Source organism: Glycine soja, chromosome 2 (genome assembly GCF_004193775.1).
Source record: "Glycine soja cultivar W05 chromosome 2, ASM419377v2, whole genome shotgun sequence".
NCBI lineage: Eukaryota > Viridiplantae > Streptophyta > Magnoliopsida > Fabales > Fabaceae > Glycine > Glycine soja.
Window position 1 is genome coordinate 44,438,531 of NC_041003.1, and position 11,660 is coordinate 44,450,190.

Sequence of the window (11,660 nt, forward strand, 5' to 3'; positions counted from 1 at the left end):
TAGTTTGTGAAAAACATATAGTTAATTAATTTCCAAAAATAGTTACAAACTTAGATATAGTTACAATGTTGTGTTTGTTTGATTCCATATCCAAAGAATTCAAAACTTTAAAAACTTGAAAACCAGACGCTATTGAGTAACTTTTTGTTTTGAACTTTATATCCATACACACACACACATAAGACATGCTAGAACCCAAAATATAACTTTTGTCTTGAAACATTCTATTATATTACAATTACAATTTATCTTTTTCCACGCGTAACTAACATTAGCGGAATTATGCGCGGTTATGAAAATGTTTCTATAATGTTTATTGGTAAAAGTGTACTTAGAAAAATAAGTAACTTGCATAAGGTAAAGTGAAAATGTTGATGTATGGCTACAGATTTTCTTAAAAGGACTTTGGTACAGGGGTATGAAATTAACTGTATCGCTAAATTGAAAGTTTCTATTAAACGCAGGATCATAAACAAGGTTTTCCTTACCTAATTGAGATGTAGGTTCTTTCTGTTGTGAAAATATATGTCAATGATTCAAATTGTTATGGTCTATGGTTAGCCTAATAGTTAGATACACGCATTCGTGCGTGATGATAAGGACAATTGCATAAACATGTATGCTATTATTAGAAACAACCATTGTGGATCAAGATAACGATAAGCAGCTGTTCTAGTCGATGTTGATTTCGATATATTGCGACCAATTGTAGTTGTGTTGACCATAATTTATAACCATACATACACAAGAAGATAGAATTTTAATTACTGATCCTCAAAAAGTTTTGGTTGAGAATGACTGGCTTGTCCGCTAATACAATTGAAATCAATCCCCTTAATTTAGACAAGCTAACAAATTAATTATCAACCCATAAAAATTTGTCTGTGATCAGTAAATTTAAAGTCATAACGGTTGAATAATTTCCATAAGTTTAAAAGATTCAAGCTTTAAAATAAAAGATTAAAGCTTAAAAAGTCTTATATGAAAGAACAATATATCAAATAAAAAATTATTTTTTCCCCAAAGAAATGTTCATATAGTAGACTTTATAAAGAGGAAGGAGATCGAGAGGAAGGGATGAAAAAGGAAAAATATATTTTTGACACGAATGCTAGAGGACATTTATTAAGAGAGAAAAATATAAGTATAATATATAATATGATAGGATAGGAAGAAAAAAATGAAAGTTATTGGTGACATATTTGAAATACTTAAGAGTATTAAGATATCACCTGTTGATTGATGAAAAAACAAGAAAAAGGGTGAAATGTATTGTGAATTTAGATCGAATTTATTTACTCACAATTCACATCCTATAGTTTAATTAACCAACTAAACTGAATTATGGTGTCAAAATTAGTCGTGTATATTATTTTAATACATTTTTAATACAAAATTCACTTTTCTGTGTAGATTCTCTATACATTTGTCTACGAAACAGATCAAGCTGCATCATGGGTTGTTGTACGTTAGAACTATTAATTGCAAAGTACCAAATGTCTCCGTGCACTTTAATTAATTAGGTCTACGAAATGAAGACAAGGATATCCAAAGAGTGTAAATCCACAACATGATCCGTATGTCATGGAAGAAAGGAATGGACAAGCACTAAGTAGGTCAATTTTTAAATTTTAATACAACACATATAATATATAATACTTACACAAAAACATAATATATACATACTGCAGGTTTTATATTATATATTCCCCTATCCACATGCTTATGATCAATGAAACAAATTTTGTTGCATATATCGTGAGAGAGTGAGTCTTGGTAGAAAAACAACATACTTGGAGAAATTGAAGAAAAGCCTCATTTCATTACCTTTGTAACTTTGTTGTTCTCCTTCTCTTGTTCTCAAGCAAGGTCCATCATATCAATGTGCCTATGCTATGCCCTTGTTGTTCAAATTTCTCTCTCTAAGATGTCTCAATCGATCTCTTTCACTTAGAGGCCCTCTCTCCAATAGATATCATTGTCTCAGCAGTTTCCATCGAATCGTATATACTTTTCAAGCTCAAAATTGATCCTTGTCCCACCATACCTAGAGCTTTGATAGTGATATGGGAAAAATGTGAGGGTGAAATGTGCAGGTCTCAATTATTTCAACTTTGAATAAAGCTGACAGTTCCTTTCTTCTTTGTTTTTCCCTCAATTTGTTTGATTTTGACAGAAGAATCCTTCTCTGATCTCTTTCTCTATCATGTGCCACCATTTTATTTACCCGCTGTGTAGGAAATTATGGATATGTTTTGTACATGGTGTCGCGCCAAGTTTATTTAATTTTTATGCAAAATTACGGTTTTTGTACGTCTAGATCTAAATTATCTACAGCATTTTATCGGTTTTACTTTCATCAAACAATTTTCTTTTGAGGATGTAAATTAACTCCTAGAATGATTAATTTTGATGAGAATATTACCTCCGATCTTTTTTATAAAAAAATAAGTGATAATATATATATATATATATATATATATATATATATATATATATATATATATATATATATATATATATATATATATTGTATCTTGTTTTTTATAAAAAAAATATCCACGGGAGTTATTCTTGATTTTTTTTTTTTACAGTTTACTGTCTTCCAATATAATTAACCTTGAGTGGTGTTTTACTTATCTGTGAATAATTTATTTTGTAGATGAATTAACAACCTAGGATACATATATTCTGCATCCAATATTCCATGTCAAATCTGGCCATATGTCCTTCAACTTGAGGTGAGCCCTGGACAACAGCTGGCTAGTCAATTTTCCTTTAGTACTTCGTTTGCATTCATGATAATGCTACAGTCTTAAGAATAAGTCATACAATGATATTATATATTGATAAAAAAAATGAAAAGTAAATTGTTATGGTGAAAATTAAAAGTTTTATGATCTCTTAGGAAAATTATATGTAATTAATTTTCTTTTAATTTGGAGAATTTAAATATGATTTAGTGGTCTATACTTCTTTTATTTAGTATATATATATATATATATATATATATATATATATATATATATATATATATATATATATATATATAAGTCATTTCTCACGATAAAAATTGTTCTCATTTTTTCGGGTTCTCTCTATATAATATTCAATAATTATAAATTATTTATAATAACCTTTTGAATAAGTTCATACATAAATTAATTGATGCGAAATTGTTTAAGTTTAACAAGTAATCTTATCATTTGAGTAACACATATAATTACGTTAGATACTTAAAAGGAATAGTTTAACGCTCATAATAATTTCATTCGATTTGAATAAAATTATTTACGAGGAAAGAATAAAAAAAAGTGTTTATTTAAAAAGGTAATAGAAACTATGTCTAATGTGAATCTATCATTAACTTTCTTTCACATTTAGAGTCTTTTTGGATTAATTTCTTTAAAAATACTTTTATGAGAACAAAATAAAAATAAAAAAATGAAATGAGTATGAACATAATTGGGATGCCAATCCCTTCTCTTCTCTTAAGTTCACCTCCCTTTCTTTGCTTAAAAAAATTAATTTGTAAAATTTTTCACATAATTTTCAATAGATGATTTTTAACTTATGTATAAATTAAATATTTTAGCTTATGGAAAAATTAATTTATTTTTATTAAATAATTTTCTTTCATTTTGTTTAATTGATGTTCAATTATAAAAAGTTAACCCCTCAGAAAAAGAAAAAAATGTCCAATTATAAAATATGTCGGAAATGATTATAAATAATATTTTTATTTTATTTGTTTAAATGATGTCCTATAAAGGCATAATTATTTGACATTCTCCTTTAATATCTAAAATATTAAGAATATTTAAGACTAATTAAGGTGATGTTTTGTACTAAAAAACTTAAGATTCTTGAAAAAGTTGAATGGGATTTTTTAAAATTGAGAAGAACACACTAGAATCTGATCCGAAAGAGGTCGCAGAACAAAGCTTTTATTGAACGTTGTCTAGCCTTGCCATTGAAAACAACGGATCTCAAAATTGCAATTTGAAATCAGGAATTGTAATCAAAATCTCAAATTGCCGTAACACCAAACAACAACTTGAAGCCCATAGAAAGGGCGATGAATTGAACTTCAGAAAATGCAGAGAACGCACATAAGTGTCAATTTGAGTGGATTTTTTTTTAAGAAAATGAAAAAGAAAGTGAACGATTTGATCCAATACTGAGAGAAAGATGCAAAAAAACAAAAAATAGTATGAAAGACGAAACAACACAGGATCTGCACAATAGATTTTCTTAAGAAAAAAAATAGAAAATGAAGAGGAAAAAATTAGCAAAATCGATTCATGAGGGATGCCAATGCTCTTATATCCTAGATTCATTTATCATATTATTCATACACCAAAGTCAATATAATACTATATGTTAAAAGATGTATAAGGAAAAATCAAGTCTTATATTAACTAGAAATTTAACCAAAAAAGTACATAAAAGTGGAAAGAAAACACTCATCTTAAGAGTTGTGGGTTGACTTAAACTCAAATCTAAATTATAAGATAACATTTAAGATTATTTTTTTATCCATGAAAATTAAATACAATATCAAAAAATTTACAACACTCACATTTTATTTAATCAATTTAACTAGATTCTTTAATTCATTAATATTTATCCTAGATCTATTAACTGAATTATTAGGTGTATTAGAAAAAATTTTAGTTCACATGGATTGGTTATAAATAAAACCAAAAAAATGTATATAAGAAATAATTCTCACCTCAAAAACCAAATTGATTGAGTTACTTTGAAAAACATCTCTTAATAAAGTATTGAAATCATAGTGATATATGAGAAAATGGTCACTTAGTTGGAACGTCGTCCTTGTTCTCCTAATAGGTATTTCATAATTACTTGCAAAGTTTATAGTAACATTGAAGTTGGCAGTTGCTAGTTGGTAAGACTAGATGAAAGAAGTGTTCCAGCCAATTTTAATAAAGACAAAAGTGGGATAACAAACAACTTAAAATAAAGAAAAAGGGAACAAAAAGGAAAATCAGGAACGTTTCCCATGTGTACGTACTACAACAAGCCTAAAATAAAATGGGTACGTTACAAATTTACAAAGATATCAAGTTCCCATTTAATTTATTGGCACCCTCACACACAATAGCTTAATCATCGGTGTAACATAAAAGAAAGAAAAAAAAATGTGTTTTTAATCTTCATATTTTTTTGTCACATTTAATCCAAAATATAAGGATTAAAAAACACCTTTTTTTCCTTCCTAACATAAATTTACTGCCTTCACAGTGACTAAAACTTTTAAGGTCTTATATATGAAACAGGAACATGATTGTAAGAAATGGGAACTAAGACCAGATCCGTTTTCCTTCTTGAAGAGGCCCCCAAAGCTTCAGTCATTTCCAAGTCGTTTTCCTTGTTTCCATTTGGCAGTTCCCAATTAAAATAGTAAAGTAGCTGTGCAAGACAAAGTTCAACACTAGATACACCAAAAGAAATGCCAGGACATATTCTCCTTCCAGCACCAAAGGGTATGAGTTCATGATTGGAACCTTTATAATCAATTGGAGAATCCATGAATCTCTCTGGATAAAACTTTTCTGCTTCAGACCAATACTTAGGGTCTCTTGCAATAGCCCATGCATTCACTATCACTTTGGTCCCAGCAGGTATTGTGTACCCTTTGACCTCACAAGTTTCTCTACATTCTCTTGGAAGAAGAAGAGGGAAAGGAGGGTGCAATCTAAGTGTTTCTTTGATTACTGCTTTCAGAAACTTTAGGTCTTCAAGTGCTGCTTCGTTGGTGTATCCTTTGCTACCAAATACTCTTCTAACTTCTTCTTGAGCTTTGGTCATTACTCTAGGGTTTTTCAGCATCTCTGACATGGTCCATTCTATAACTGCTGATGATGTATCAGTTCCAGCACCAAACATGTTCTACAGTAGGAAAATCATGAGCTCAAATTTATTAGCTTTGGAATTTATACCGGCATGTGTCTTTCGTATACAAAGCCTTCTGATAATTACAAAAGCAGACTCTAAGAAGAAATACTTGCATAACAAAATATACAAGCAGTCTTAATTTTTAGACACTCAAAAATATAAATACCCTATTGACACTTTCTTGCTTCTGTTTTTTTTTTTCTATCATACTTATTATTTATCTCTCATTTGTTCCTTTCTATTCCTGCTGTAGGTGTTTTTAGGGTGTCTATTTATACATTTCCAAAATATATAAGTAAAAGAGAATATATATATATATATATATATATATATATATATATATATATATTGGTTAATAAATAACACTGCTAGATGAATAGTCATGTTGTATTGATTGCAAAATGTGCAGCTTCACACTGCTTCTATCAAACAGTTTACTATAAAATAAGTTAATTAATAAAAAGTTTATTTTGATAATTTTTTCTAAGAAAATTATTGAAATAACCTTAAAAGAAGAAGTCATATACTATTTATGTAATATGATGAAAAGAGATAAAAAAAAATTGTGAAGGGTGTTATACAAAATACATGTAGCTATAAATAATATAACTCCACACAAAATAATATTGCAATCAATAATAAAAATATGCTATTCTTCTAACTTTATGAAATTATCATCCTATTTATATTCTACTCCTACCTTCCTCTTTGTCTTCGAGAATCTTACGAAGTCAGTTCTTTTCTTCATATTTAACATTCCATGTTCTATGCTTTTGTTTATTTAATTTTATATAGACATGAAATGAAGGTTTGGCCTTAAATCCTAATATGCAGTAAAAATCATCCATACTCACCAACATTACAGCTTTGATGTTGTCGATTGTCAAAGGATATTCAAGGACATCATGATTTTTAATATTTAGAAGAACAGAGAGGAGACTATCCACTTCTACTTCACCAGTCTTTTTTTCTGCCTTTCTAATGATGTTTTCAATGATCATATCATATTCTCTCTGCAACTCCTCCAGTTTAGATATCTCCCCACTGATCACATGAAGCCACTTGTGAGAAGGGAAAATGTCAAAAACAAATAAACGTTCGACAAGTTTCAGAAGTTTCTTGACAAGGGAAATGAAATCTTCTTGGTCCTTGCATTTTTCACCGAAAGTTGCCCTAGCAGTGATGGCACTTGTCATGCAAGACACTTTCTCACTAAGGTTCACACAAGATCTAGTGTTGGCATCAACAAGTCTCATCAAATTCAGCACTTCTTCTTCTCTTATTGATTGATATGACCTCACACGTTTGTTGCTAAGAAGCTCTTGTGAGCATATTCTTCTAAGCTGCTTCCAATAGCCTCCTAATGGTGCAGTGGCAATATCAGTGGAACCATAGCACATGATGTCTGCACCAACTTGATGGGGTCTTTGAGCAAAGATGGAATCATAGGTTTTCATCACTTCTTTGGCAACTTCTGGAGAAGAAACCACAATGGCTGGTACCTCACCAAGTTTTAGGTGCATGAGAGGGCCATGTTTTAGGGCTAGCTCTCTCAAACGGTGATGGGGTAGAAAGCCAATCATGTGGTGTATGCTTCCAATGATAGGTAACTTCCATGGCCCTGGGGGAAGGTTCATTGTTTTCACTTTGGATCTCTTTCCCACTTTCAAAATCTGGAAAAGAAAAAGGATGAAACTTAGTGAATATAGAAGAAAGGACAAGAATGTGATCAATTGATGCTCCATTAGGAAATTTTATTGTAAGTGAACATATCTGATCAATGTGATTGAAGGCTATATATATAGAACTTTTGATCCACCTCATAGTGTCGCAAATTTTAAGTTAATACTGCATAGCTGAACTACACGATAATTTAATAGGCATTAATTAATTAGGTTTTAGTTTCTAGAAATTAAATCATAAAATATCTACAACAGTACGTATTAGTACTTCAAGTAGTTCTGTGACCATTATTAATTACTCATTAATAGAGGTTTTGTCTTGTGTGTTTACCCTACTTAAAAAGTGCAGCTGCATTATCTACCGATTACACTTTTCAAGTGGAAGATAGAGTCTTGCATTATAGCCAAAAGACGAATTGAATAATAGTACCTATTTTAAAGTTTTGGTCATTAAAAAATTTGAGTTTATTTTTTAATTTTTAATAAATTTAAAAAAAAAATTGATAGCATTCTCACAAAAATATATTTAAACCTATTAAAACATTTCGTCCATCATGTTTCTAGCCATTTCAGTGTCACTTTAAATCATTAAAGAAATTAATTTAATGCAATTTTTCTCAGCAGATTCAATTACTATCAAAGATAATTTTTAAAAAAATATGTATTCAAATATTAGTTTATGAAAAACCACGATTTAACCTACAAAGCATTTTAAAACTCTCTCTAATATATTATGAATAAGTCCAAATTCAGTTTATTAAATTATTGACATGCCGGCCCATGAATAAGGTTATGAGATATTCGCCTGGTTTTCATTCGGCTATTTGTGATGTTTCTAATTTTGTATGGGTAATTTTCATGCTGAACGTATATTTAAAATGAGGCGAATGTAGCATATGAACAAACATAATATGTTCACTTCCTCTTAATTTTTATTATATTACTTTTTTTTTTCTTCTACTTTAATCTCCTCTAAAATAGGGTAAACGACAGGCACTACGAAACACATTATCGTTGCTTTCATTTGGTCATTGCCAATATTTTCTCCGATGAAGTTGACATGTTCGTTCTGCAATCACTACAATTTACAATACAGGCTCATCACATATCTCCGATGAAGTTGATATGTTGTATATTAACTTATAGCTATAGCGTTGTATCTAGTGCACATTATTTTATAATTTTCTTTTTCTTTTTCATCAATACACCAACAAGGACAAAAAGGTAGTAAAAATGGGGAAAAAAAACTTCTCTTGCTTAATTACTGTCATGCCCTTGCCTTCACCGCATGACCAACAACTTAACCCTCCCCCAAACTCAAATTACAGTGAGATTGATGCATGGGTTTTGGTGAGTTAGTATTCTATTTTATGTTATCTAGCCAACTAAATTTAAGTTAATTAATATTGTGAAACTAGAGGCTTTAACTTTTTTTTTTTCTTTTTTTGGATTTTTTATATATATCCACTCTTCTTCTTTGTTTATCTACTTTTCTTTTCAATTTGTTTTTTTTAAATGTCCTATTTTAAAAAACACATTTTCATTCCCTGTTGATAATTAACATGGCATTGTCTCCACCCTCAGGTCCACCCACAGGGGATTGAAATCCTCGTAGCGGATCTTGCCGTCGAATCCAACGTCGAGCTTCTCGCCACTTATTTTCTACATTCTGATGATGATGCTTGTCCTACAAATCCCTTGCTGTCGACACTATTTCTATGATAAGAAATGAAAATGTTAATTACTTAAAGTCATTCTTCCAAGTTCTTTCTTTAGTTTCTTAGAATAATCATATTGGACGTTAGTTATGACTTGGTTACTAATGTTGATGTTAAGAGAAAAGTAGCTGAAAATAGAACAAATTCTAAATATTATTATGTTTTATAATAGTATTTTAAAAATTTTGGTGTTGTAGAACATTTAGGAGAGTAGAGAAGGAATAATGAATATCTATTAAGGGTTAGGAATATATGAATTAAGAAAAATATTGAAAAATTGATGCTGCCAATTATGATAGTTAGAGAATAAAAAAAAAAGAGAAAGAGCTCAGGAGTGCCACGATTCGTCTGAAACATCAGAAGATTGTGACAGACCCATCTATCACAGTTGACACAATTATCGTCACAGCTCTTAAATTTGCACCAGCCGGGAATCGAACCCGGGTCTGTACCGTGGCAGGGTACTATTCTACCACTAGACCACTGGTGCTTTGTTAGTACTGTGCTACACAGTATTTTATTTATAGGGTCATAAAGAATGTGTTTAGTTAAGAATTTAAAAGAGAGATATGTGACTCCATAAAAATATTCGTTAAAATAATTTCAATAAAAAATGCTATGGCTTTTTTATTTATTAAAAATTCAATAAAAAAAGTAGATTAGTCCGTATTCCCTAAGAATTTATCATAATTTTTAAAATTAAAATAGACTAAATCCGCATGTTTTTTAAATTCTTTATATTTTCATCATCTAACTATGAAAATATGTATATATCGTATGGGTAAATAGTATATATACTTATATTTAACTATAAATGATAGATTTTATTAATTTTTATAATAACTGTCTAAAAATCTTATAATATTTTTGTATTGGTTAATAGCATAAGATCTTTCAAACCCAAAATGAATAGAAATTAATAGTATATTACTATGTAGACATTTCTAGTTTTATGGGAAAGTACAAAGAGGATGTATTAAATTAAGATTTTAAAAGATTATTTTCACATAAATAATTTTATGAATTTTAAAATACTTTGTAAGAATGTAATGATTTTTAATATATTTTTAAAAGACTTTTAGATTTAGAATTTTGTAGTTTAGATTTTAATGCATTTATAAAATATGAATTTATAATATCTAAAATGATATTACTGATTTTTAAGGACTTTGTAGATTTTTAAAAAATATTGATAGAGATCTTTGAAGTTTTTTCACCTAATATTTTTAATAAAATCCATTCTATAAAAAGAACCTTAAACATGTTATATAACAAATTAGTTTTCTTCTTGTCAAAAAAATATAATAAATCAATTTCTCTTAACATATTTATAAACACAATAGCTTCATTCTTATTAAATCATCAATAATATTAATTGTATAAAAATTATATTCCGCAATGTCTACTCGTAGCAATCATTCTCACATTAATAGTCCACCAAACAAAAAAGAAAGATGTCTCACAATTGTTTCATTTATAGATGTATAAAAATTATTTATATATTTATCCGCTTATACACGAGTCAATTTCTCAAGTTTATTAAAAATAAACATGTAATTAAGATGTCCCAAATTTAAAGAATTGCGAGAATCTCTCATGTCACTTATTCCACGACATGTTATCCACATGTCCAAAAGGAGTAAAAAAATTATGAATACTTATTGCTTTCAACCAAAAGATAATAGATTATGTATGAAAAACAAAAATATGTGAAATGACAAGAAAAAAGAAATTCTCATAAAATTCATCCTAATTTTTTTTTATCGAAATCTATATACTTTTTGAATATCACCAAACTTCTTTTAAAGTTGTAAAAAATCTTAATAAGGTACCAACTAATTTTATTAAATTCTTTAAAAAAATCATAAATATCTTGATTGAATATCACAAGATTTATTTCCATTATTTAAAAATCTTGATTAAATATCTTAAAATTTTTTTACATTTTTTTAAATCCTAATTGAATACGGTCTCTTAAATTACAATTGATTTGATAAAATAGTGTATGCACGGACCATCTAAAAAATACACCATTATTTACTTTGACCAATTTATTAAATTTTATAAAAATTATTTAAAAGTCATATTTTTTATATAATTTTTAATTAGTTGACACCGTGAATGCATGAAAATTAAACTTGTGATTTATGTGAGTGTTTGAATTCATATTGAATAATCTAAAATCATAGTAAAATATTAATTAATATAATTTTAGGTAAACATTCACGTATTTATTCCAATGTTGGAAAATTAACTTTTTGTCTAAGATTAATTTTGACTTGAAATAACTTGAACTGTATTTTATTTTAGATAAAAAAAATTGTATACTAAATTATAT

At 28.4% G+C, this 11,660-nt stretch overlaps 1 protein-coding gene and 2 non-coding genes across 3 annotated transcripts; all 3 read right to left on the reverse strand.

Moving 5' to 3' along the window:
- Positions 1–5,074: 5,074 nt before the first annotated feature.
- LOC114371808 (premnaspirodiene oxygenase-like) lies at positions 5,075–7,667 on the reverse strand. Its single transcript, XM_028329139.1, has 2 exons — positions 6,777–7,667; positions 5,075–5,916 (listed from the first exon to the last, which is right to left on the reverse strand). The coding sequence occupies exons 1-2, from the start codon at positions 7,665–7,667 to the stop codon at positions 5,281–5,283; spliced, it is 1,527 nt and encodes a 508-aa protein (XP_028184940.1). The 3' UTR covers positions 5,075–5,280.
- A 1,979-nt stretch (positions 7,668–9,646) lies between these two features.
- On the reverse strand, positions 9,647–9,734 carry LOC114404459. Its single transcript, XR_003664990.1, has one exon. It is a non-coding gene; the product is annotated as a small nucleolar RNA snoR114 (small nucleolar RNA).
- A 7-nt stretch (positions 9,735–9,741) lies between these two features.
- TRNAG-GCC lies at positions 9,742–9,812 on the reverse strand. Its single transcript has one exon. It is a non-coding gene; the product is annotated as a tRNA-Gly (tRNA).
- Between the last annotated feature and the right edge of the window lie 1,848 nt (positions 9,813–11,660).

Bases quoted from the DNA above. Each gene is read 5' to 3' on its own strand.
- LOC114371808 (XM_028329139.1), bottom strand. From the start codon at position 7,667: ATGGAGCATCAATTGATCACATTCTTGTCCTTTCTTCTATATTCACTA. The intron at 5,917-6,776 runs GTGAGTATGGAT...TTCCTACTGTAG, and splicing joins ACATCAAAGCTGTAATGTTG to AACATGTTTGGTGCTGGAAC.